At 50.6% G+C, this 26,728-nt stretch overlaps 2 protein-coding genes and 1 long non-coding RNA gene across 4 annotated transcripts in view; 1 reads left to right on the top strand and 2 right to left on the bottom strand.

The window, feature by feature from the left end:
* The first annotated feature begins 565 nt into the window (after positions 1–565).
* LOC113621710 (uncharacterized) lies at positions 566–5,141 on the top strand. Of its 2 annotated transcripts, XR_003433284.1 has the most exons (3): positions 566–802; positions 989–1,063; positions 3,678–5,141. It is a non-coding gene; the product is annotated as an uncharacterized LOC113621710 (long non-coding RNA). The 2 variants fall into 2 exon arrangements; XR_003433283.1 differs by lacking the exon at positions 3,678–5,141 and having other exon boundaries at positions 583–802; positions 989–1,167.
* Positions 907–4,142, bottom strand: TMEM125 (transmembrane protein 125). The gene is made up of 3 exons (XM_027108860.1): positions 4,046–4,142; positions 2,610–2,759; positions 907–2,369 (listed from the first exon to the last, which is right to left on the bottom strand). The coding sequence occupies exon 3, from the start codon at positions 2,225–2,227 to the stop codon at positions 1,568–1,570; it is 660 nt and encodes a 219-aa protein (XP_026964661.1). The 5' UTR covers positions 2,228–2,369; positions 2,610–2,759; positions 4,046–4,142; the 3' UTR covers positions 907–1,567.
* A 4,219-nt stretch (positions 5,142–9,360) lies between the features above and the next one.
* The window catches only part of CFAP57 (cilia and flagella associated protein 57), a 75,761-nt gene continuing 58,393 nt past the window's right edge, over positions 9,361–26,728 (bottom strand). Inside the window, 7 exon segments of the mRNA XM_027110752.1 lie at positions 9,361–9,623; positions 15,662–15,794; positions 22,319–22,462; positions 22,544–22,678; positions 24,009–24,125; positions 25,986–26,024; positions 26,026–26,086. Of these exon segments, the coding sequence (XP_026966553.1) occupies positions 9,409–9,623; positions 15,662–15,794; positions 22,319–22,462; positions 22,544–22,678; positions 24,009–24,125; positions 25,986–26,024; positions 26,026–26,086 (844 nt within the window). The 3' untranslated portion in view covers positions 9,361–9,408.

Below are 26,728 nucleotides of genomic sequence, written 5' to 3' on the forward strand. Positions count from 1 at the left end.
AGATGGGGACCTAGTTCAGGGTAGAGAGGAGAGGGGCTCACATTTGAATATGTGGAGTCTGAGGTGCACGGAATTCCCAGCCTGGGAATTCTCCCTCCCAGGCCTGGCAACACCCTTTCCCTCATCCATTGGCTTAGTGTTTTCTCCAGGAAACTGCCTTGATCTTGGCAAGCCGAAAGCAATTTTCTCCCGTCAGAGCCTCTGTAGCTCCACATTTAACACCTGTTAGGCAACACGTTTGTCTGGCTTCCCGGCCTCTCTTGGTGTCCCCCGTGGGGCTTCCTATAATCTTCATTTTGTGAAGCAGCCAGTGATGAAACAGTAACTGGCGCTCTTGGGCGTTCCTCCAGTGGACCTCTGTCCTTGTCACACAGGAAGCGCCCCTGCATCCAGAAAGGGAGAGCCCTTCCAGGGCTGACCCCAAGCAGGCAGGTACTCTCATGCCGAAGCGGGCGTCCAACACCCCTCCCGTGCCTGGAAACCCAGAGGCAGGTCAGCCGGTGCTGCAACTACACAGAACAGGATGTTCTGGTTTCAGAGGTGGGGTTAGGAGCTGCAGCCTCCAGAGAAACCAGGCGATAAAACCCCAATACTTCAGGCTTCATCTGGAACCAGCACATAAGCAAATGAGGACTCACCATCCTCCCTGCCCACAACACCCTCTCCCTGGGACCAGAGACGCACTACCTTCCTGAGGCTAGGCATCCCCTCATCCCGTCTCCCCTCAGGCTTCCTGGTACCTATGAGGAGAGACCACAGGTCTGGCTGAGGATACCTTCAAGGCACCCTAGGTCAGCCTGAGGTAGGCGTGATGTGTTCCCTTTGGGGGGGTGGCCGGGGTTGGGGAAGGGAGGGGGAGGGGAGGGGAGGTTTCTTGGCGAGATGGTGAGATAAAGACAACACCACTAACAGCAGTCACCACTTTTATTGCACATCTGCCGTGTGCCCGGTCCTTCTATACGTAAATAATATCATTTGATCCTAACAGTTGACGACCGTGACCATGACGCTCAAGAAACCAGGGCTCAGAGAGGTTAAGCCACTTGCCCAAGGCCCCCACCTGGTGAGTGGTAGAGGGGGGGACTGCGGCCCAGGCCTGTCATGCCGGAGCCTGTGTTCTGTCCACTCCATCACCATTCAGTCTCCTTGGTAAAAGGGCTCACTGGCGCAGTCTCTGGGGCAGGCAGCCGCCTCTCCTGGGGAAATCCCTGACAGGTGTTACAGGGCAGAGTTGCCTTTGAGGGGTGTTAGGGATAGGGGCCAGGGATCTTCAGGGATCCCAGACCCTTCTCTGCCTAGAGGCCCCGGACACAGACAGGCAGACTGACGGTTCCACGAGCTCCAAGGAGAAGCAGTTCCCTCCTTGTGACGTGGGTGTGTGGGTGCAAATCGGCCCCTCATCACAGTCACACAGTCACTCAGAGGGCTGAGCAGTCCTGGGGACACCCATGCAGTCACTCTCCCCTTGGTGCGTGTGCACACACGTGTGTGCACACACCCTCACTCGCGCCCGGGCACGGCTCTGTGGAGGCTGAGGCAGGTCACGGGAAGGAGGGCCCGGGCTCCGTCAGATGAGGCTGGCGATGCTGGATGTGGTCTCACGATGCTGGCCAGCGGACAACCGTCCTGAGATGCTGAAGACGCCGCCATTCCCACTGTGGTCACTGCGGGCGGAGGGGGCGGCCGCACGGGTAGGGGGACAGTGTCCGCTCACGGCCACCTGATACAGCAGCAGGCCCAGCAGCAAGAGCGCACCTGAGGCAGCCAGGGTGACGCCCACGAACAGCATGGCGGCCAGCGGCCGGGCGGGGGCAGGGGCGGCAGCCAGCCCTGCCAGCGTCAAGCCGGTGACCAGCAGCGCCAGGCCGCTGAGCAGCACCACCAGGGCGTCGGCCCCGCCGCCGCTGCGGAGCAGAGCCACGTGGCGGGGCTGGCGGATGCAGTTCATGTCCTGCACGGCCGAGCTCATCAGCTGCTTAACCAGGACCAGCAGGGCCAGCAGGCAGAGCACTGTGCCCACCGCCAGACGCCACTCGCCCGAGCGGCTGCTGGTGGAGGACAGCAGGGCCACGCCACCCGCCCCACAGCCCGCCACGAGGCCCACAGCCACGGCGAAGCAGAGCGCTGAGCGCCGCGGCTGCTGGGACCACCACAGCTCCACCTGCTCCGCCAGCACATCCGGCGGCAGCCCCCGGCCCGGCGGGGCCCGAGCCTCTCCCTCAGGCATGGCTGATCCGGCACGAGTAAGGGCAGAGGACCGCGTCAGGGGGCAGAGGTACGGATCATGGCCTGGAGCCCCCACTACCTGCGCGGCGGCCAGAGGCCCAGAGTCCTGTTCCTCGCACGGTCCAGGGGATGGTCACCATCACCTGCAGGGGGGAGAATCACACTTGCCATCTCCCTGGCCCACCTGCCCCTTATGGTCTCTCCTGGGAGCCTTGGGGGTGGTCCCTGGGAATCTTCCCATGTCCCCTGCAACCAACACCCCCCCAGGGAAACCTCCTCCCTAGCACTGCCCCCTCGGGAATGCCTCTCCAGAGATCTCAGGAGAGCTCCCTCCACCCAAAGCATCCTCACCCACCCAGGGAACCCCCTGCCCAGCCCCTGACCTCTCTGGCTCGGGCTGTCTCAGTTGCCTGTCCCATCCCGGCTGGCCGAGGGAGCTGGTGCCACGGTGGACGATGGGACTGGATGGAGACCCAGAGATAAAGCCTCATTCAGGATCCGACTCACATGGCCTCAGCTGTCACCGCTGGCTCCTGCGGGGAGGGTTGTGGGCAGGGAGGGGGCTTATGACTTAACCCTTCTGCAACCAGCTGCCTGACCCTGAATCTTCTCTCTTTGGGCTGCGACTCCTTCTCCGCGAGTCAGGATCTGACCCCCAACACCCCATCCCACCTCACAGGCATGGCTGCTGGTTCCCAAATCCCTCTCCTCTCAAACCCAGATCTCCCTCCCAAGCTCCAAGACCCATAGGCCATTGTCACCTTGATGTCCCACAGGCACCTCTGATGCAACGGCTTCCAACCCAAGCTCGTCATCTTACTGCAAACCCACTCCTCCTCTTGTGTCCCTCCCTTGTGCGTGTCACCTCTAAACATGTCTCCGTCCCACTCCCTGCCCTCGTCCTGCTGCTTCTGCATTTCAACCTCCCTCCCCCCAACTTCCTCACCGGTCTTCCTGCTTCCCCCACTCTTCTCCCTCTCACCGCACTCCCATGCCATCCTCCTCCACGATTTCTCTAAAGTGGTACAAAGGGAAGGAGGGCTTTGGACTGGACCCCCAGCTGCAGTCCCTGCCACCGTGGGTATGTGGACGAGGGACCTCGCAGTGGTTCCTCATTGAACACATCCTCCAGAGGCCAGTCAGCATGACTCCCACTGGGCAAAGTATAGCAGCCCGGCCCCTGCCCTCAGGGAGCCCCAGTTTATAGCAGGTGTGTTCCTGTGATGAGTGCTGGCTGTGGGTTAGTCAGAAGAGGGGCTTGGGGGAGGTCAGAGAAGCCCCCAGTAAGTTCACCTCTTGGAGCTCAGGACCCTTATCTGAAAAGTGAGGATGATAACTTTTATCTTGAGAGGTGGGGGCATTAACATCTCCAGGTCAGAATTCCAATGGGAATAGATGCCCAGAGCATGCTTTCTGAATAAAAGAACACAACATTCTCTCCTCCCGTTTAGGACGGGACTCCTGCTTTATATATAGGACGTAGGTCCTGGATCATTCGGGACTATGACTTCATGGCTGTACGTGGGTTACACCTCTGATGAGGTATCCGTCCTCCACGATCCCTCAGCAGGGGTTGCCCCGCACACGAGGTAGGATGGGCAGCTGCAGGTGCCCCCAAGGGAGATGGGGGAGGGGCCGAGGGAGGGGCCCTGGAATCAGTCCCAGCATTCCCCAGGGCTGTGACTTCACGGATCTGAAAGTGCTTGCACGGGTGTGCCGGGACCATGGAGCCAGGCTGGGGGTGGGGTGGAGGCTCTCAGGGGAAAAGCCAGAGGGAGACGGTGAATGGTGGGGGTAGGGGGGACCACGGGGCACTCACAAGAAGCCTGGAGGTGCTGGATCCAATCTGAGCAGGCAGGGCGGGCAGGTGGGGCGCTCCAGCTCTGTTTCCGGGGAGGCGCTTCACCTGCCTGACCTGCACCTGGGTGAGCTCAGGCGGGGGTGGGGGGTAGGGGGGGAGGATCAACAGGTGTTTCCAAGGCAGGGCCTGAGACGATTGGCTGACGTGGCGCTGCTCCTTCTGCTGGGCTGAGGCATTCCTGGGAAGGGAGGGGCTTCTGTCCCTTGCTGTTAGGGCACGAAGACAATTTCCAGACCCGGGCAGCAGTAGGAATGTTGTCCATCTGCCCCAGAGCCCGGACCCGAGCCCATCCCCCAGCTCCAACCCAATTTAGCTTTAGTTCCAGCCTTAAACCCAACCCCAGCCCCAGCTGCAGTTTCAAACCCTAACTAGAACTCCTAGCTCCAACCGAGGCCCCTACCCCACATCTCAGCCCCAACCCTGAATCTCAAATCCCAACCCTGACCCCCCAGCCCCATTTCTAAATCCAATTCCAGTCCCAGCCCGAGATCCCAACCCCAAATCTGGCTTGAAACCTCAGCTCCAAATGCTGGAATTAGATCTTAGATGGCAGCCTCATCCTTGGCCCCAACCTTGACCCGTGTTCCTGAATCCAGCCCCCAAATCCCGACTCCAAGCTCAAATCCTGCCTCAGCCCCACACTCCAACACCAGCTGGCCCCCAAGCCCCGCCCCAGTACCTCCATCCCTTGGCGCTTTCCCCTGGGCCGGAGCCCCACAAGCCCCTTGCCCATTCTCCTTCAAAGCCTCAAGGGCCTGACCAAGGGAGGTTTGCCCCACGTTTTGGCCCCCCTGAGGAGGCAGGATTTGAGTGCACAGGGAGGAGGGGGTAAAGGCTTTTCAGGTGGGAAACAGGAGCTCCCTAGCTTAAAACACTTGCAGAATAAACACTTCGGGATAAATGCCATATTCTTTTACAAGGCTCACAGAACCCCTGTTATCCACCGCAGGCCAGTCATTTGCCCCTGGCCCCTGCCCTCCAGCCGGAATGCCTTTCAGTTATGTATGCTCTGCACTGCTCTGCCCTTCCGCTTGGTTTTTGAACTCAAGAGTTCTCTCTCCCTGGGATACTTACCACGCCCCACCCCCAGCCTTGGTCTGGCTAACTCAACATCTTCAACTGAGATGTCACCTCCTCCAGGAAGCCCTCTTTAACCTCTAGGCTGGTTCAGGTTCCTCTTTGGGGCACCTATGGCCCCCATGCTTCCCCCACAACTGCTCTTACTGCATGTGCTGTGATTGCCCTATTTATTCACCTGTCATCCCCCACTAGATGTGTGGTTCCCAGTGGGTGCAGGTTTAGTGCCTGTTTTGCTAACCCTCGTGACCTCAGCAGCCAGCACTGTGCCTGGCACATGGGAAGTATGCAGTAAACATGTGTTGAATGAATGAACTGTGAACTGCCAGATGTGGGGCTACGCAGGGAGCTTGTGAGATGTAGCTGGAAAGGCAAGTTTGGCTCAGGTGGCTCAGGGCCTTGAATGCCTTGGTGAGGCATTCGGACTCATCTGAGGTACTCATGGAGGGTTCCAGAGTATAATGGGGACATGGCCAGGGCTCTGCTTCTAACAAGTGAATCTGGCACCACACACTACACGATGGGCGGCAGCGGGGGGTGGGGGGGGGTAGTTGGAGGTAATTGTCGGCTGGATTGAACCCCTTGTAATGCCTCCTGCTGTCTCTCCTTTTGGTGTGTATGAAATAGACAAGAAAAACAAAATCAAAGTTATCTTTCCATTATCAGCTCACAAAATAATTTTGCTGGACCTGCCCATGCTTCTCTTTGCTTTGCTCGGTGGAGATGATTGGGGGCCTGGTCATAACTCTAGAGCAGCACGGTCCAGTAGAAATATAATACGAGCCACATATGTAATTTAAAATGTAAAATCGTCTAATAATCATGTGAAAAAAGTAAAGAGAAACAGGTGAAATTAATACAGTGAAATTTTAATTTAAGCCCCAAATATTTTCATTTTAATACACAAGTGATTGAGCTCTTTCAGTCTTTTATTTCGTCTTGAAAATTCGCTGTGTATTTTATGCTTACAGTGCGTCTCAGCTCAGACTAGCCACATGTCTAAAGCTCGCCACGTGTGGCTTGCAGATCCCTCGCTAGATGGTTCTTCCCCTCAAGGAAAGGTTAGGGCAGGCTGGATCTTGGGGACAAACATGTGGGTTTGCCACTTTGCAAAGCATTATATACGAGTTCCCTGCCCTGGGGTGAGCGGGGAAGAAGGGGCCTGGCTGTGCTCAGTGGCTTTGTATTCCTCTTACCCCTCTGACGTTTATTTTCCTCCTGGTCCCAAGGGGGGGCTGGTCCCAGCCAGACCCATCCATGTCCAGCTGTCCTGGATAGAGCTGGGCAGGGGAAGTCATGAGATCCACGCCCCCCTGCCCTCCACCAGCTTCCCTTGGGGGTTTGAAGGGAATTTTTTGGATGGAGGGAACAAAGCCTAAAAGCTTCCAGTTTAAACATTGATTGGGTGAGACTTTGTTCTCATTCTGGGTCTTATCGAATAACTTGGAGTTAAAGTGGACAGGCAGGCTCCTCGCAGGGCTGTTGAACTCTGTCCCCAAAGCAGAGGCTGTTGAGGCAGCTCAGATGGGCGGTACTGAAGGCGGGGGAGGAGGTGGCAGTGGGCAGAGAGCCTGAGGTGTGGATTCTAACTGATCCCTTAGACCAGCGGTCCCCAACCTTTTTGGCACCAGGGACTGCTTTCGTGGAAGACAATTTTTCCACGGATTGAGGGGTGGGGCGGGGGATGGTTCCGGCAGTAATGCAAGCGATGGGGAGCGATGGGGAGTGGTGGGGAGCGGTGAGGAGCAATGGAGAGCGGTGGGGAGCAGTGGGGAGCGGTGGGGGGCGGTGGGGAGCGGTGGGGGGTGGTGGGGAGCGATGGGGGGCGGTGGGGAGCGGTGGGGAGCAGTGGGGAGCAATGGGGAGCGGTGGGGGGTGGTGGGGGTGGTGGGGAGTGACGGGGAGCAGTGGGGAGCGGTGGGGAGCAGCAGATGAGGCTTCGCTTGCTCTCCCACTGCTCACCTCCTGCTGTGCGGCCGGTTCCTAACAGGCCTTGGATGTGGCCTGGGGGTTGGGGACCCCTGTGTTAGACGGTGGGAGGACCCAGGAGAAGGGAGAGCTGTAGCCCAGCCTGTAGCCCAGCCTCCCTGCTTCAGCCAAGTTCCCACCTCAGGCTATTCTCCACCCGGTAGCTAGAGTGATCCTGTTATAAGGTAGAGCAGGTAAAGTCCTCCAATGGCCTGTCTTACCCAGAGAAACAGCCAGAGTCCTCCCACCATCTCGAAGGCCTTCTCTGACTTCACGCCCCGCCTCGCTGTCCCTCTTCTGCTTGTGCTTGCTCAGAGCCTTTGCACTGGCTGTTCCCTCTGCCTGGAGCTCTTTCCTCCCACGTGGCTCCCTCCCTCACCTTTTTTCAGGAAGGTGCTCAAATGTCACCGCCTCAGTGAGGCTTCCTTCCTGTGTCTAAAATCACAGCCTGCCCCCTACATCCTACCTCTCTGCCCTTCATTCTTTGATTTCCTTTATTCTCTCATGTTTCTCCTTAGCACTTGTCGCTGTCAAATATGCTATATATTCTTATCTGTCTGGAATATTGTCTGTCTACCGCCCTGGAAGACAAGCTTCATGAACGGAGTGGTTTATGCATCCTAGCTCCTAGAACAGGCCTGGCATGTAATAGGTGTTCAAGGAATGCTTGTGAATGAAAGCATGAACAGTGGAGAGAATATTGGTTATGGAACTAGATTGAACTTGAAGGTCCCAGTCGCAGCTCTAGCTCTGCAACCTTAGAAAAATGGCTTAAACTCCGTGTGTCCCAGTCTATTCATCTGTAAAATGGGTACAATAATACTTAGTCTAAATAGTTGCGGGGGGGGGGCGATAAATAATATAATTCATGCAGCAAACATTTACTGTTTCCCTTCTCTGGACCAGGGATTGTGCAGGTGCTGGAGATGGTGGTGAGCGAAAGAGGTCCCATCCTTGCCACCCTGAAAGGCAGTTGGAGAATAAAGGGCTTAAAGCACAGGTGCAACACCAGGTCTTCAATGGCTCCAGGTCCCCTGCCCCCACCCCATGTTCCATGACTGACAGCTGCCCCAGACAGACATCTTTTGGAATATCTGCTCCACTCACAATGACCAACTTCACTACAGGGATGAATGAACCCCAGTATCCAGCATTCTATCCTGTGACCCACCCCTATGGGTACAGTTGATTGGATAGTGGTGAGCTCCAGGTTCAAGCTAGGCCCCAAATATTCTCCTTGGGCAATTTAAAGTTAGACTAGAGACTCCATGTCAGCCTTGGGGCATCTACTCACGGGATGCTAAGGGTCCCCTTCTGCCAACTTACTGGCAATGGGAGGCTGGTCTATAGAGAGGCAAGAATAAGAGAGGGAGAGGGGCTTCCAGCCATGTCCCAGGTCTTAGTTCAAGTCCTTCTCGAGCTCTGGTTGTATCTCAGCCCTGAGATTCCATGACACACCAGGAGAGATCGGGGGCTTAATATTTGTTATTTGGGTATTAGAAGGGTGTCTGGCTTCTGCAAGTGGGAGAAGACAGGGACATCTGGGTTCTTAGTGCATAAAAAAACACCTCTCCTGGTGTGTGTGTCTGGGCCACCCAGTATGGGGTCTAGAGGAAGAGGTGGCCCCCAGAAATGGAGGAGCAGGGCAGGGCCCTGCAGACCGAGGATGACAAGTCTAGAGAGGCGTGGAGGTAAGAGAAAGAAGGGCCGAGTTCTGCTTATAGCACTGGCACCAGGGCCTGCAGCTAATGGAAGATGTGGGGGAACGCTACCAACTTTGCCATGTTCGTGAGTTTACTCTCACCTTCACACAGCTGTGAAAATTCTCAGAAAACCTCATTATGTTTCATAAGTAAGAAGAAAACGTAGGAGGCTTTGTCTGGTCCTGACGTGGCTGGCAGAGGAGAAGGCAGGTCAGAAGCGACAGGCAGCCCTGCCCTTGAGGTCCAGAAAAGAGCGGGGAGGGGCGTGGGATCTCTGCAGTGACAGGCAGCCCTGTGCCCGGACAGGGACTAGCAGTGGTGGCTTTGGGTGAGCAGGAGCCCCCCGGGCCTCAGGGTCCCTCTTCCCTTCCTCCCTCCCCAGCTCCCTGGCTAAGCAGAGAGTTGGACGTGATTGTGGGAGAACACCTTTATTCTGCCCGTGTCCCAGGTTCCCCAGGGCAGGAGGGAGAGGCTGGTGTGGTCAGGGCTGCAGGGGCTGCAGCCCAGAGTCAGGCTGGGGACGAGAGCACCGTGCTTCTTCCGGCGTGGTTGGAGACGGCTCACCAGAGTGGGTCACTTGGTCTGCAGCTTTAAGTCTGCTTCTGCCCCCAGGAGGGAAGGCAGCCGCATCCCAGTGAAGGGGTGGAAGCCTGGGACCTGCTCTTGCTCTTGGATCTGGTCTCTGAGGCGCTGGATCTCCAGGCGCTGCATCTCAATGATTCTCCCGGTTTCTTCTTGCTCATTCAGTCTCATGGTGGGAGGCAAGCCTGGTAAGTCTTTGCCGGACACTGTAGGGGACAGAGCAGGACTAGTGTGGGCCTGTTGCTGGGCTGCTGCAAAGCTTATCCTCCCTCCCCCTCTAACCTCCATCCCCGCACACATTTATGCAGCACCTGCTATGGGGTAGACACTCCAACCCAGATGCCAGGGAGATGGAGATGAGCCATTTCACTGTCTAGCAGAGAAGGAGAAACGAAGAGACATGCTTTGGAGCGATAAGGCAAATGCTAAACCTGACCTCAGCCCGGCCCCTCTCCTGAGCCCGGCAGTGTACCTGCCCCGAGCCCCCTCCATTGGGGGCTGCTCAGTCCCCACACCCCAAGCAGAGTGGCACTCTCCTATTGACCCGGGTTGGCCTCCAAGCTGCCAGTCCTCCTCCTCACGTAAACCTGCTCCCGGAGACCCCTCTCTAGCCCTCCTGCTGTGGCCACTCACTCGTGTTCCCTGAGGACACCCCTCGAGACTCTCAGCCATCCTCCTGTCTCAGTGCTGTCCTGGGTGATGCTGGTGTCCACGAGGGTCCACGGCTCACCCCACTCCCCGGCCTCACGAGGCTAAACCCTCAGCATTAATTGTTTGGCCTGCACGTCAGCTCCACACCCACTCTGTGGCTTCCCCTCCCTTGCCACGCCCAGGATCTTTCACTCTAGTGTTCCATTCACCTCTTCTTAGACTGAATTTAGACCTCATCTTCCTGGACAACTCCATTTTTTACCTACTAAATGGGTTCCTCTTAGATTCACTCCTTTTCTGACCAGGTAGACCCACAGTGAGTTTCTTCTCCCATCTAGATGCCTCATCCCTCTGCCCCAGGTACCCTGCCCAGCCTACATCCAAGATAATCTGAGCATCCAGGGTCGCCACTTTCACATCTGGCCTGCTGTGCGTTACCGATAAAAGTAACACACGAGATTCAAGTTCTTGGTTTCCAACCCCAGACGGACTTTATGTCCATAGTCAGCAAACTCTCATTCCCCACAGAAGCACTTAGGAACTTCGATCTTTACTCCAACTCCTCTGCCCTACTTAGAAAAAAAAATTGTGGTAAAATCTATATAGCATTTACTAACTTAACCATTAAAAAAAAATTTATGTACTTATTTATTTATTTGGCCGCACGGGTCTTAGTTGCAGCACTTGGGATCTTCGTTGCTGCTTGTGGGATCTTTTAGTTGTGGCATGCGAACTCTTAGTTGCGGCATGTGGGATCTCTAGTTGTGGCATGCGAACTCTTAGTTGCGGCATGTGGGATCTTTAGTTGCGGCATGAGAACTCTTAGTTGCGGCATGTGGGATCTAGTTCCCTGACCAGGGATCGAACCTGGGCCCCCTGCATTGGGAGCGCAGAGTCTTAGCGACCGGACCACCAGGGAAGTCCCTTAACCATTTTTAAGTGTATGGTTTAGTAGTGTTAAGTACATTCACATTGTTGTGCAACTAATCTCCAGAACTCTTCTCATCTCGAAAACTTAAACCCCATCCCCATTAAACAGCTCCCCAGTCCCCCCACCCCCAGCCCCTGGTAGCCACCATTCTGCGTTCTGTCTTTATGAATTTGATGACTCTAGGTATCTCAGATAAGTGGAATCATACGGTATTTGTCCTTTTGTGTCTGGCTTAGCATAATGTCCTTAAGGCTCATCTATGTTGTATCATATGTCAGAATTTCCTTCCTTTTTAAGGTTGAATAATATTTCATTGCATATATAGACCACATTTTGTTTATCCATTCATCTATTGTTGGAAATTTGGGTTGCTTCCACCTTTTGGCTACTGTGAATAATGTTGCTATGAACATGAGTGTACAAATATCCTCTTTGAGACCCTGCTTTCACTTCTTTTGGGTATAAACCCAGAAGTGCAATTTCTGGTTCATATGGTAACTCTGTTTTTAATTTTTTGAGGAAACACCTTACTGTTTTCCATAGTGGCTGTACTGTTTTACATTCCAATCAGCAGTGCACCAGGGTTCCAATTTCTCCAGACCCTTGTCAACACTCGTTACTTTCTGGGTTTTTTGTTTGTTTTTTCTTTTTGGTTTGGTTTATTTTGACAGTAGCCATCCTAATGAGTGTGACACAGTATCTCATTGTGGCTTTGATTTCATTTCCCTAATTGTTAGTAATACTGAGCATTTTTCATGTGCTTCTTGGCCATCTGTGTATCTTCTTGGAGAAGTGTCTATAGTCCTTTGCCCATTTTTAAATCACGTTTGTTTGTTTGTTTGTTTTGGAGTTGTAGGAGTTCTTTATATATTCTGGACATTGACCCCTTATTAGCTGTATGATTTCTCTCATTCCCTAGGTTGTCTTTTCACTCTGTTGATTGTGTTCTTTGATGCACAGAAGTTTTAAATTTTGACAGTCTAATTTATTATATATTTTCTTTTGTTGCCTGTGCTTTTGATATCATATCCAAGAAGTTATTGCCAAATCCATCCTCTCCTCTTCCCTTAATGGATGACATTGCCACCGTCTTCACTGAGGAACGGTGTCCCCAACTCCCTCACCACAGTCAATCTTCTCTCAGTGGAAGAGGGTTCTCTTTCTTATCTGCTGCCAACCCCTTCCCTGGAGGAAAAACTAGAAAAGAACAGACGATGGTGGCCAAGGAAGAGAGTATTTTAAAGAGGAAGTGGTCAGCAGTGGCCAGTGGCCAGCTTGCCTTGGCCTCTAATTGACCTGATGGGGCCAGCATTCAGAGTACTCAACTTATCCCATCCTTCCCAGGAGAAGTCTGGATCCTTCTCTGTCTGCCTTTGCTCCTTGCCTCTTCTCCTTTACTGCAATTTCTAGACTCTTGATCTTTCTAGGCTCTTGATTTCTTCTCTTTTCTAGGTCTTGACCCTTCATCCACCTTCTGCTACTGGTTGTCCCTGGTAACCATCTCCTCAGTCAAGCTGTGGCCTAGCCATGGAGCCCTGGGAAAAGTAGCACCCCTGGGAAGGTATAGCACACAAAAGCCTACCAGCCCATCCACCTACCAGCCCATCCACCTTCTTGGGCCTGCGTCACTCGCCTCTGCCTAGTTTCTGTTTACGTCCCTGCCTTATGCTTTTTTCATATACTTATTATAGGCATCTGTATATTTTCTTTGGAGAAATGTCTATTCAAGTCCTTTGCTTATTAAAAAAATTTTTGTTGTTGTTGTTGTAGTTAAGTTGTAAGAGTTCCTTATATATTCTGGATGTCAACCCTTTATCAGATATGTGATTTTCAAATATCTTCTCCCATACCATGGGTTGCCTTTTCACACTTTTCGATAGTGTTCTTTGATGCACAAAAGCTTTAAATTTGGATGTAGTCCAATTTATCTACTTTCTTTTTGTTGTCTGTACTTTTGATGTCCTATCTAAGAAATCATTGCAAAATCTAATATAATGAAGTTTCCCCCTATATCTTCTTCTATGAGTTTTATAGTTTTAGCTCTTATGTTTAAGTCTTTGGTCCATTTTGAGTTAAATTTTGTATGTGATGTAAGGTAAGGGTCCAACTTCATTCCTTTGCATTTGGGTATCCAGTTTTCCCAGCACCATTTGTTGAAAAGATTGTCCTTTCCTCATTGAATAGTCTTGACACCCACATTGAAAATCATTTGACCATATATGTGAGTGTTTATTTCTGGGCTCTGTATTCTATTCCATTGGTCTATATGTCTATATTTATGCCAGTACCATACTGTTTTGATTACTATAGCTTTGCTGTAAATTTTGAAATAGGAAGTGTGAGGCCTTCAACTTTGTTCTTTTTCAAGAGTTTTGGCTATTTGGGGTACCTTGAAACTCCCAATGAATTTTAGAATGGATGTTCTATTTCTGCAAAAAAATGTCATTGGGATTTTGATAGGGATTACATTGAATGTGTAGATCACTTTAGATAGTATTGACATTTTAATAAATCTTCCAGTCCATGAACAAAAGATGTCTTTCCATTTGCTGGTCCTAAGCCAGACTTAGGTTCTTCATGATCAAGGCAGACAATTGGTAATACCTGTCTTCAGCCACTACTGATGAAACCTCCCTTGAGTAAAGCTCTATGACACAAGTGGCATGATATTTGGTTTGCTTCAGAATAATCTACTATGGGTGTGGGAGGGAATAATTGGGGGGGTGTGGCGATAGCGATGAAACAAGAGCGACCGTTGTTCAAGTCAGGGAATGAATTCATGGGGATTCATTAGAATTTCTCTCAATTTTTGTCTATGCCTGATAGTTTCCAACAGTAATAAGAAGAACCTGGCTGTATCATACAGCATCCTGAGGAGGTCTCCACTGGTTATTTGCTAGGCCGCTGGGGCATATTTGAAATAATTTTCTAAAAGAGAAGTTTTGTGATTGTTCACAGACACATCTATGCTTCACCTCCAACTGAAGATGGTTTCACCTCCAAGAAGTCAAGTTCTGTCTTTTTTTTTTAACAGATTGATTAATTAAATTAAATTAATTAATTTATTTGGCTGTGCCACGCATCTTGTGGGATCTTAGGTCCCCAACCAGGGATTGAACCCTGGCCCTCGGCAGTGAAAGCGCAGAGTCCTAACCACTGGGCCACCAGGGAAGCCCCCAAGTTCTCAGTCTTTTTAACACATGCTGTGCTCTTATGTCAGTTCTTCAGAGTTAATATTGTTCTTCAGGTACTACTCACAGAGTTTACCCTCTCAACTTCAACTCTAACGACAATGGCGTATGAGACAACAATTATATATATATATATATATATATATATATATATATATATATATATATATAAAATTTGTAACAGTTCAAGACTCACAAACAGTTATGAAAATAGTGCAGAGAGTTCCTGTGTATCCTTCAGCTACCCTCCGCCAATGATAATACCTTGCATAACCACAGTACCTGAGGTGGTGATATTTGAACGACCCAGTCCACAGCTGTGGAATGTTTCAGTTCATTAGGGTTTCTAAGCTTTATTCCTGAAGGTAAACCACCAGAAAACAATATACTTGAACTATGTTGGCTTAATTTTCCACAGTAATACCTTATACTCTTGTTTTTTATTGACTGTCCAGATAAGAAATGGACACCTGAAGAATATTTTTTTATTGTCTGAAAACCTACCATTAAAGACTGTCAATTACGTTGTTCAATATCCCTTTTTTCTTTTTCTTTTCTTTCTTTTTTTTTTTGCGGTATGCGGGCCTCTCACTGTTGTGGCCTCTCCCATGGCGGAGCACAGGCTCTGGACGCGCAGGCCCAGCAGCCATGGCTCACGGGCCCAGCCGCTCCGCGGCATGTGGGATCCTCCCGGACCGGGGCACGAACCCGCGTCCCCTGCAGGGGCAGGCGGACTCCCAACCACTGCGCCACCAGGGAAGCTCCCAATATCCCTTTTATAAGGCTCCATGTATTTAGTTTCTCACAGAACTTAGTACCAGGGAAAGGTTTGTTCCTCCAGAAAAAAACTTCCTTTCCCCATATGAGAGCTATGTAAACCATCATATTTTTTCCCTTTTTGTCTTGGCTATCAGAAATTCAGAGGAATTTTATAACTGCAATAACTAACTCATTTAATAGTTTTAATGTAATTCTTTCCCTCTCCCTTTAAATTGTTTCTGGTCCTTACTTTTGCCTTTATTTTCATCGTACAGGTCCACAATCCTTGATCCACAATTGTAAAATGCAAAAAGCTTTAAAAATGGAAAGCATTTTTAAATTCATGAAGTTTAGTGCGAATATTCATATGTTTCACTACAGAAATACTAATGTGTTTGATTTCAGGGCACTGCCCCAGACAGTATATATAGTATGTTCTTCCTATGATCTGAAAGATTCTGAATTCTGAAACCTTTGCTAACCCCAAGAATTCTGGATTTGCGAGTGTTTGAATGTGGTAGGGTCCTCACAAATCCTTTGAAGAGCAGGCGCGTGGCATGCAGAGGTGCCCAGGAGGCCATGGGCTGGATGTGTGCTGATACAGGAGGAAACTCAGGAGAGGCAGCTTTGAAAGCCACAAGGAGACCTGCTCGCGGCTGCCATTGGTCCCTCGATCCCAGTGCCCATCTTTCTTGACCACTGGTGACATTACCTGTCTCTGGAACGTCTTGTGGTTGAATTTTCTTGGTCAGTTTCAGGGCTGCTTCAAGGTCATAGACTTGGGAGCGGGTGAACTTCAGCTCTCTGCGGAGCTCATTAATCTCCTTGATCAGGGAGACATTTTCCTATAGAGAAGAAGGAGGAGAGAGTGAGTGTAGATGGATAAGTGGTCAGTGGGCACAGGACCTGCTCTGGCCTCTGGGGCTAAGGGTGTGGGGAAGAGTCAGGGTTGGTCCTGGACCCAGATTGCGTCTCTGGTGCCTCTACTGTGGCATGAGTCTTTATCCTGGCTCATGGATCAGCCTCTTGAGGTACCAGCTGACTTACCTTCAGGTGGACTCTGGCAAAGTTAGCTACAGGCAGTGTGCGCCATTCCCATCCAACCAGGCTCTCCCCATCCGTAGCAACAACAATGCTTTTCTAAGCACTTTTCATGAACTTAATGCATTGAAGTTTCATAATAACCCTATGCATAGATTCCATTACAACCACAGTTTTAAAGTAGAGAAAACTGAGGCACAGACAGGTGATGTAACTTACCCAAATTACATAGATAGCAAGTGGCAGAGCCAGGATTCTGACCCAGTCTGGCTCCAGAGCTCTGAGCTCTTAAGTACTGTGCTACACTTTGTTTTTTTTCCATTCGTATGTTGAACCTACATTTATGTGGTATCTGCTGCATCCCCCGGATGCAGACAGAAATAAGACATGGTTTCTGCTCTCAGCAGCATACAGTTTACTGAGGAATAAAGAAAAGTAAATGGATAATTAACATTTGCTACATCCACTGGAAGTTCACTTCTCTCGTTAGTGTTTGATAAATATTCATCCATCCAATATTTATTGAGTACTTATTATGTGCCAGGCACTGTGCTGATCCTGAGGTGTATATATAGAGAAAGTAAGACTTGGCCTCTGTCCTTGAGGAGTTTAGGGTTTAATGAGGGGTCTGGGCACACTTTAGTGAGGTGGCCACCTTGCTGGGATGGAGGAGTGGGACACAGAGGAAAGGCACTTAGCTCTGCCCGAATGACCAGGGTGGATTCCTAGGCACTGACCCCTGGGCTGAGGCTTGACAGAGTTAGCAAGGAGAGGGTAAAGGGGGTCCCAGATAACTGGAATGGCAGGAGAAAGGCACAGAATGACACGGCAGGTGTGTGGCATGACCTGCAGCAGTTCTGTGTCACGGGAATATGAGGTGAGAGGAGTAGAGAGGCATGCAGGGCAGAGCCCGCTGCAGGCCAGGTGGAGGGGCTCTGCGCTCTGGGACCAAGCAGTCTCTTCTCTCTTGCCTTGCCTTCCTTTGCACACTCAGCACAGGAGCCCCAAGGGAGACGTCCCTCTCACCATGGACCGCTCTGCTCGTGGAGCCCACGGCCTCAGTACTCAGCACGTCCGCCACAGCACCTCTCATAGGACTGTGCAGGAATCGCCTGAGGATCCTGTTTAAATGTGGCTTCTGACTCAGCGGGCCTGGAGCTGCTCCTGAGATTCTGCATTTCTAACCAGGTCCCAGGAGATGCTGCTGTGGGTAGTAGCAAGGCCCTCGAGGGTCTGAGTACCAACAAAGGCAAACACTGACCAAATCTACATAAGACGAACCTGTGCCGGAAACAAACTGTGCTTCCCCTTGGGACACTGGCTCTGGAGTGGTGAGTGTGGAGTCTGAGCCCAGAGGACAGGGTGATCCCAAGCACTGCTGTCAGCGAGCAGGACAAGCCTTCTCTGTCACGGGAATGTGAACTGCAGACACCCCGATAATCCTTCCCTCCAGAGCCTTTTTAATTAGGCAGATCAGATCTACCTTCAGATTTTCAGTATTTCACTTAATTTCACTCTTCCTCATTAAAAAAAAATGTTCTCCGGATGAAATGCCCAATTATTACCAGTCCCTCATTGGATGAAATGCCCAATTATTACCAGTCCCTCATTGGATGAAATGCCCAATTATTACCAGTCCCTCATCCGCAGGCTCGGCTTTGTGCCTGTTTTTCTATAAAGTCAGCAGGTTTTCTCCTTCTGATTTTTTACCCTTTTAACCAGCCCAGGCCTTGGTGAGGCATAGCCCACATTTTCTTTCCAGATGCTCTGTTTCCTCCCCCTGGAATTTCTCCATGCTGACTTTATATCATGACATAATCACTTAAGTGCGTATTTATTGGATTCTAAGACCTTGGACTCTGCCTGGCCTGTAAGAGGTGCTCAATAAATATTTGTGGAAGGGATAAGCAAATGAATAACTAGCACAGTGGATACCAAGTTGAATAAGATTGAATCCTGTAAACCAGCAAATTACAAACCAGGGGGTAAATGTTGAGCAGGGGAGACCAGACAGAAGGGAGTCTTAGGAGAGCCACAGGGAACTCATGGGCACACCAGCCCACTCAGGGGCTCTCTCCACTCCTCCTCTTAGCTGGCATCGCTTAGCTTCACTTCCCCTGCTTCATTCAATAAAATAATCGTAATCAGAATAAAGATTAGAGACTGAAAGTGCCATTTCCCCAGTTCTCTCCAGAAACTTCTTCCCGGTCAACCTCCATTCATTTTGTCACTCAATCCTGTCGACTTTGTGTCTGAACTGAATCTCATGTTCATTCATAACCAGCTCTCAGCATCTTTCACCTCTACTACAGTAATGGCCCCACGTGGAGCCCCCGCCATTCTCTCCACCCTGACAGCCCTGTCGCCGTGACTGGGACTTCAGGCTCCTGGTACCTTTTGATATGCATGTTTCTGACGCCACTGCCAGCCCTGGACACCTTCACGAGGCTGGTCACCTAAGACAGGTCTCCAGAACACGACTCAGGCCTCACTAGAGTGTGATTGAGGCCCAGGACTCAATGCAGCCCGATTCCTCTGCTCCGTTGGTTCATTCATAAAACAGAAAGCCTGTTAGGTGCTTATTGTGCCAGACGTGGGCGGCCAGCTTGGATCCAGTGCAGAGAGATGCCCCGCAGGGCGGTCACGTGAGGAAGCCTCCCTGTGGAGCCTGGGGGAGGGGCGGTGCAGGGAAGAGTGTTTCAGGCCCGAGCCAAGAGGGAGCAAGCAGGGCCTGAGCCGCCAAATGCTTGATGACGAGGATAAGAACAAGATAACAACTCCAAGGGTGGACTGGATTCCTGCACTGTGTCAGACACTCTGCATACACAACCTCGTTTAATCCCTACAACCACCTCAGCAGGAAGGTGTTATGGGATGCAGCTGCCTGTGAGGAAGCCGAGGCTGTGCATGGGTGGCAGAGCTGGGATTCGAACCTGGTGGCGTCCGCCTTGATGCCTGTGACTGCTGCCTCCCAGACGCCACTCTCACCTCTGCTGTACGTCACCTCCGTCAACACCTCACATGGTATGGAGGCCGAGGGAGCCCCTGAAATGTACCTTAAGAGGGCTTTCCGGGGTGGTCCGTGCTCTGAGGAGTCCAGAGACCACACTGAGGTCGACTGTAAGCGCCTTGGGTAGTTTTGTGAAGTCAAAACGTGAACGCAGCAGGTTTGCTGAGCTTTTCTGTTCTTGATCCCGCCTTGGTCAGAACGGTCTACAAAGGCCCCTCTGATCCTCCAGACCCCCAGCCAGCTCCTCTGCAGGGAAGATCTGACCTGGGTCCATCGAGCGCCAGGACTTGGGGCATGTGAGAGAGGCTGGCTCGGGGATGCTAAGGTCTGTTTATATAGAAAGGCTTCTGAACAAAGAGGCTACGCCAAGCTGTCCAGCACTGCCTTTGGCTGAGGGGCAATGCCAGAGAGCCTCACACGGGAACCCGCTGACAGAACTTCAGACTCCGCGGGAGAAGGGTGCAGAAAGGAAATGCCTAGAGCACCCCCTGCTGGCCTACCTTGAGTTGACACCTTGAAGAATACAGCAGGGTCTGGTTAGTGTGGAAAAAGCAGGCAACGGATTTATTCCGATAACTTGGGAGCCCCACTCAGTGGCGTCTTTCTGGAGTCCACAGTTGGTGGGATCGCCATCTGCCTAACTGCACAAATGAACCATTTCTCCACTCCTCTTTCAGCCTTCCTCTCACATCTAACCACCCACTTCTATTCATCACCTCTACTCTGAAACATCTTCTGACATCACAACTTTCCCCTCCCAAGGCCTGTCATCTCCCTTTAACATGGGAGTCATCTTCGAAAGGGTTTTCCTGCCACTTGCCTTTCCCCACTGGTCTTTCCCCCTTGCCCACTGAAGTAACCTTTCCGGAACAGATAACATACCTACCTACATAAGATAACATACCTACCTACCTACATACCTACTGAAGTAACCTTTCCGGAACAGATAACATACCTACCTACATACCCTACCTACATAAGAAACCTTAGGGGGCACCAGCTTATAAAATAAACTTCATGCTTCTTGTGTGACACGGAAAGCCCTTTCAACGTGACCCTAAGCTACCTACCGTTCCAAAGGGCCCTTCCTCCTTGCCCCCATGCTCTGCAATAAAGTTACGTCGGGGGATTTCTGGGTCCCCAAACACCCCACAGGCCTCTCTCTTCTCTGACTGTTCTCAGGTTGTGTCCTCGGCCTGGAAGGCTCTTCCCCCATTGCTCCCTGACCCCCTCTACTCACCCTTCAAGGCCCAGCTCAAGTGCCATGCCCCCTAGCTGAAGCCCCCCTCTCCGGTGAGCTTACCACCCTGGATGCGCTGCACGGAGCAGTGCTTATCTGTGTCTGGCTCAAGTTCCCTAGGTGAGCTCGCTGAGAGTAGGCAAGCCATCACATTAATCTGGGAATCCTCCACGGCCAGCTCGCAGCTTGGCATGAAAGAAGCCCGCAAAATACGTGTCCTGAATGAATAAAGTACGTGTCCTAGATGTTTGTATTCCATTGCAACTCTTCTTTTAGTATCGGCGGTCATGCTGGAGAATGAATGAGGAGGCCCCGTGCTCCTATCTGAACATACAAATGAGACAGTGACCTCATTTTCTGTGTTTTCTAACAAGTTTCTCTCAGATGCCATGTCTGCCCCAGCCTTCCTCCGCCTTTTGAGACTTAAGTGTCAGGGCCTCGGTACCTGCAGATGCAGCTCCTTACAAATGCATACCAAAGCAATGGGCACCCCGGGCCACCAGCTGGGGGGCCTGGGATCAGCTGTACTGTCCCGTCTTCTGTGCCTCAAGCCCATGGGCACTCCCAGTCTGTGCTGTGATGGCCTTTCAGGCTCTCCTACTAGATTTTGCCTTGGTTCTTTTTTTTTTTTTTTTAATTTTATTTATTTATTTTTGGCTGCATTGGGTCTTCGTTTCTGTGCGAGGGTTTTCTCTAGTTATGGCGAGCGGGGGCCACTCTTCATCGCGGTGCGCGGGCCTCTCACTGTCGTGGCCTCTCTTGTTGTGGAGCACAAGCTCCAGACGCACAGGCTCAGCGGCCATGGCTCACGGACTCAGCCGCTCCGCGGCACGTGGGATCTTCCCAGACCCGGGCTCGAACCCGTGTCCCCTGCATTGGCAGGCAGACTCTCAACCACTGCGCCACCAGGGAAGACCTGCCTTGGTTCTTGAGTAAGTCTTTTGCTCGGAAGAAGGGAAGGAAAATAGCATTTTTGGAGCACCTTTTCTGTACAGGGCCAGTGGCCAATGCTTGACGTTAGTTAGCTCACTCAATCCTTGCAGTAACTGGCTGAGGTTGGTGTTTTCTTCCTCTCTCACAGATAGGAAGGCAGCTCCTGGAGAAGTTCAGGACCCCCCCCCCCGCAAGTTACGTCGGGGGATTTCTGGGTCCCCAAACACCCCACAGGCCTCTCTCTTCTCTGACTGTTCTCTTTTGATATTAATTCACATTAACTGCCTCAGGTGAGACCAATACCCGAAGAGAAATTGGCAGCAGAATCCTGCATGGCAGTCCGATAGCGTGTGTAAGTGGAGGTGGCAGTAATGGGGTTAGGCTCTCTGAACAGCCCTAGGAAGAGTCCGGGGAGGTGGGCGTGGAGAGCTCATTAAAGCGAGGGGAGGCCAACACTTAGGGTGGGTGTGGTTGGCTCTGGACCCGAGAGATAAGAGTAGGGACCTGAGGCACCAGAAAAGCCGGAGGAGGTGGGAGGAGATGGGCATGTTCCCAGGAGAGAACTTGGCCAGCAGGGACCATGTGATAACAGGTAGCAGAATAAAAAGCAGCAAAACAAAGTAAGGTGAAACAAGAGCTGGAAACAGAAAAGAGGAGAAGGAAGAGAGTAACTGGGAGAGCTAAAGTCACATGGCCAAAGTCCAGAGGGGTGGAAAAATTCCATCTGATTCTACCAACGTTATGAGGTGCTCTGTGCCAGGGGGTGAGGGTGTAGCCAAGTCCTGGCCCAAGGAGAGGAGTGAGGCAGGATGCAGGAGTGCTTTGGATAAAGATGGGAGTAGAAAAAAGAAACAGGTGGCTGGTGAAGTGAGATGGGGCAGAAATGAACGAATCTTGGAGGGGCAGGAGTGGGCATGGAAGTGCCTAGAAAACCTCCTTGGCGGGGCTCTGGGCCATGGTCACCGCCAGGATGAGCTCTGGGGGGGGTCAGAGGAGACAGGTCAAAGAAGGAGCTTTGGAGGAAGCTAGTGGGTCCCTTGGACATTTGGGGAACCCTGAGGACAGTGGTCTTGGAGGGGCCCTTAACAGGCTCTCTTGTCTCTGACGGCCCAGGCTCGAGGGAGCTGAGGGGTGCCTGCAGGTACCTGCATGATGCGGACGTAATCCGCGCGGTGCAGCTCACTCTCCTTGACCACCTTCTTCTTGAGGGTGGCCAGGCTCCTCTCCAGGTGCTCCCGCTGACGGCTGTACTCCTGCTGCAGGTCCGAGTTCAGCCCTGTGATCTCCACCTGATGGGGCAGGAGGAGCTCACCGTGAGGGAGGGGAGAGCCTGGAGGGCAGGGAAGGGCTGAAAGGGAGGCAGAGCTCACCATGTCTGCCCGCTGCACGTACTTCTCAAAGAGAGCGCGGAACTTCTCCTTCAGCTGCCGGGGTTCTTGGATGTACGCCACACAGTTGTGAAGGTCCGTCTTAAACTGTTTGACCAGCGCCTCCAAGTTCCGCTCCTGCAAGCAGAGGCATTTACTTCTAGCCCCATAGGGACTCTCCAGGGTCAGGGGCTGCAGCCTTGTGACTGCTTAAAGGGACAAGAGACACCTCATCTAGGACTTCACCGTTGACCACCAGGGGCCACACAGGGCCCAGAGGCCTAGATGGGCACCTCGCCCAGAGGGAGAGGCCCTAAAACTCCTGTGTCCCTGGCCTGAACAGTTGCATTTTTAGGAGGCAGCACACACTGATTCCTTTATTGGCTCTAGATTCCTTCCAGGACCACAGGCCTTAAAAGGCTAAAAGAGGTGCAAGTGGTCACCTACTCCTTTCGGAGCCAAGATGCAGAGCATCGATTCTCCCTTGCAGACCCCTGCGCCAGGGCTTCCCTGCCCCTTTGTTAGCTCACCCAGCGTTTCTCCCTCCTGAGGGCTGCTGTGAGTGGGTAGGGAAGATAATGACAAAATTGAGCAGACTGGTTCATCTGCAAACTTGGGCTACGTCCTCCCTCTTCCATCATGCTTTCTCAGATACCCATCTTCCCCTACCCCTGACCTAGAGAGACTCTCCTTTTTCTTCACTCTCACAGCTCTTTATTCACGTTCCATAATGTTCAGCCTTGGCTGGCTGCTAATTACTATGCACATGCCACAGATCACCTGGCAACCTCTTCAGTTTGTGAAGGGCAGGATCTGTATCCGTTCACGTTGAGAGCTCTGCAGCTTCTAGTATTACCCAGTACAGAGTCAATCCTTAATGTGAGGGGTGGAAAAATTCAATCTGATTCTACCGACATTACGAGGTGCTCTGTGCCAGGGGGTGAGGGTGCAGCCAAGTCCTGGCCCAGGACCAGAAGACTGGGTTCCCAGCCCTGGCTCTGTATGTGCTCACTAGCTGTGGGTGCTGGGTGAGGTTTCTAACTTCCTAATCTCTCTGACCTTGCTTTCCTTGTTTATTACATAGAGAGACCAGAATAGGCGATTTCTGAGGTCCTCTTAGCTCAGTATTGTTTTGGCAGCCAAGCCTTTAACCACCGACTACAGATGATCTCTCTGAACAGGTTCCTTCCCAGGCCACACAAGCCAATGTTGTGAGCATTCCTATAACACTGGCTTCCCACCTCCTTGATCACTATACTCAAAGTCATTTTATAGTCTCAGATGGATTCAGTTACGTAAATTTACATGAGCCTGAAATAGGGCAGGGCTGTGAACAAGTAAAGAATGCGGGTTAAAATGGGTGTATCTTAGCTACGGGCTGGCTCTGTCTCTTGAAAGCCAGCTGCCCGTTGCAGACAGGCGCCAGCTCCTGAATCCAAGAGCTGCCGGACTCTGAAAATCCTCACACCTTTTGTCTCTCTCTGTGCATCTCCTGATCAGTAGCTCTTAATTTCTGCCACAATTCTGTGATGTTCAGCTCCAGCTGTGTGTTCTGCTTATGGAAACGCTCCAGTTCAGTTTCCATCTACAGACAACAGGGGAAAAAGAGTCAAGAATAAGAAAGTAAGACAAGGAAGACATGCAGATGGCCAATGGGCACATGAAAAATGTTCAACATCACTAATTATTAGGGAAAGGGACATCAAAACCACAGTGAGATATCACCTCCTGCCTGTTAGAATGGCTATTATCAAAAAGGCAAGAAATAATAAGGGTTAGAGAAGATGTGGAGAAAAGGAAATTCTTGTGCACTGTTGGTTGGAATGTAAATTGGTGCAGCCACTATGGAGAACAATACGGAGAGTCCTCAAAAAATTAAGAATAGCTGTATAACAGAGGATCCAGCTATCCCACTTCTGGGTATTTATCCAAAGAATGCAAAAACACTAATTTGAAAAGATATATGCACCCCTATGTTTATCGCAACATTATTTACAATAGCCAAGATACGGAAGCAACCTAAGTGCCCATCAGTGGAGGAATGGATAAAGAAACTTTGGTACACACACACACACACACACACACACACACACACACACACAAATGGAATACTATTCAGCCATAAAAAAGAATGAAATCTTGCCATTTGCAACAATATGGATGGGTCCCTTTAGGGTATTATGCTAAGTGAAATAAGCCCAACAGAGAAACACAAATACTGTATGATTTCATTCACCTTTGGGATATAAAAGACATGGAAGGAACTTAAATGTCCATCGACAGATGATGGATAAAGATGTGGTACATATATACAAAGGAATATTACTCAGCCATAAAAAAGAATGAAATAATGCCATTTGCAGCAACATGGATGGACCTAGAGATTATCATATTAAGTGAAGTAAGTCAGATAAAGACAAATATCATGATATTGCTTATATGTGGAATCTAAAAAAAATGATACAAATGAACTTATTTACAAAACAGAAATAAGACACAGAGACATAGAAAACAAACTTATGGTTACCAAAGGGGATAGAGGGGGTGGAGTGGGGGGAGATAAATTAGGAGTTTGGGATTAACATCTACACACTACTATATATAAGACAGGTAAATAAGGATAGCACAGGGAACTATATTCAATATCTTATAATAACCTATAATGGAAAATAACCTGAAAGTTATATGTATAACTGAATCACTTTGCTGTACACTTGAAACTAACACAACATTGTAAATTAACTGTACTTCAATTAGAAAAACAACAAAAAACAAACAAAATAAATGAACAAACCAAACAAACCAAGCACATAGACACAGAGAACAGAGTAGTGGCTACCAGAGGGAAAAGGGCAGGGCAAGGGCAACATGGGTAAAGGGGAGCAACTGTACGGCGACGGATGGAAACCGTACACGCTGTAGTACATATGGAAGAAGAAGTATAATGCTGTTGGGTGGGAGGGAGGGAGACGCAAGAGGGAAGAGATATGGGAACATATGTATAACTGATTCACTTTGTTATGAAGCAGAAACTAACACACCATTGTAAAGCAATTATACTCCAATAAAGTAGTAAATAAATAAATAAATAAAAGAAGAACAACAACAACAAAAGAAATATAATGCTGCACACATGAAACCTACATAACATCATAAACCAGTGGTACCTCAATGAAGAAAGTCAGAGAAAGAAAATTATATTTGAGAACTGAAGTCTTTCAGTGGGAATGCTTCCCCTGCTACCAGGGCACTTACCTTCTAGTTCCCACACTGGAAGGAACTTTTCTTCTTACGCCTCGCCGTCCCCAAAGCTCCCCACCCCTTGGCTGATAATGTTAACCCAGATCATGTGTTTCTATAGCCCGGCTATGAATTTTTTGCCCTTAGTTTCCCTGTTCCTTCCTTCTTTTCTTGAATTCCTTATAAATTGACTGGAACCTGGAACCTGAGGCAAGGTTCTGCAGAGAAGCAGCTTCCTCGTCCTACTTTGTGAAGTTGTGTGAGTGAATCTTGACCCTCTGGGGCCACAAATCATCAGGGCCGACCCTCAAGCAGAAAGTTTTGAGGGACCAGCATGTAGGTGTCCCCAGTCTCAGGCATAAAACAGAAAAGAGGAGGCTGAGAAGGAAACTTTGCCTCATCATTCTGTTGAAAAGGTCTGAAAAAGACAACTTCAGAGGGCCTCATCTTCAAAAGAAAAAAGAAAAGAAGCTACCCATGAGCTTCTGACTCTTTATTCATTGTTACATGGGTATCAACCAAGGACAGGTGAGTAACAATCAGAGCTTCTGATTAGAATGAGATCAGCTGTAGGTGAGCTCGTCTTTGATTTAACTCCTGCCAAAAGCAAAGGAGCGCAGTCTGACTGACACGCCAGATCTGGTGGATCTGGTGGCTAGAGTGGTTTGCTGACTATTTTGAGGGGGATGGGGAGTTCACGGGGTTTTTTCCTGGCTGGATGGAGTAGCCCCTCTAGCTTAACGCAGGCCCTTCGGCCAGATTTCAAGGCTCCCGGCCAGCTTCTCGGGTACCAGGAGGTCCTAGGGAGCCGCATCCTGGACAGGAAGGGGCAGCGTTTGGAAGAATGTTAGCCTAATTACAGGAAGCATTTTGCACGAACAGAGTAGCCCTTTGACCCAACGCCTGGCATAAAAGCGGCTCTCAATAAATATTCATATGAATAACATA

This window comes from Aethalodelphis obliquidens, unplaced genomic scaffold (genome assembly GCF_003676395.1).
Source record: "Aethalodelphis obliquidens isolate GAN/ISIS:26980383/991018 unplaced genomic scaffold, ASM367639v1 scaffold9, whole genome shotgun sequence".
NCBI classification, from domain to species: Eukaryota; Metazoa; Chordata; class Mammalia; order Artiodactyla; family Delphinidae; genus Aethalodelphis; species Aethalodelphis obliquidens.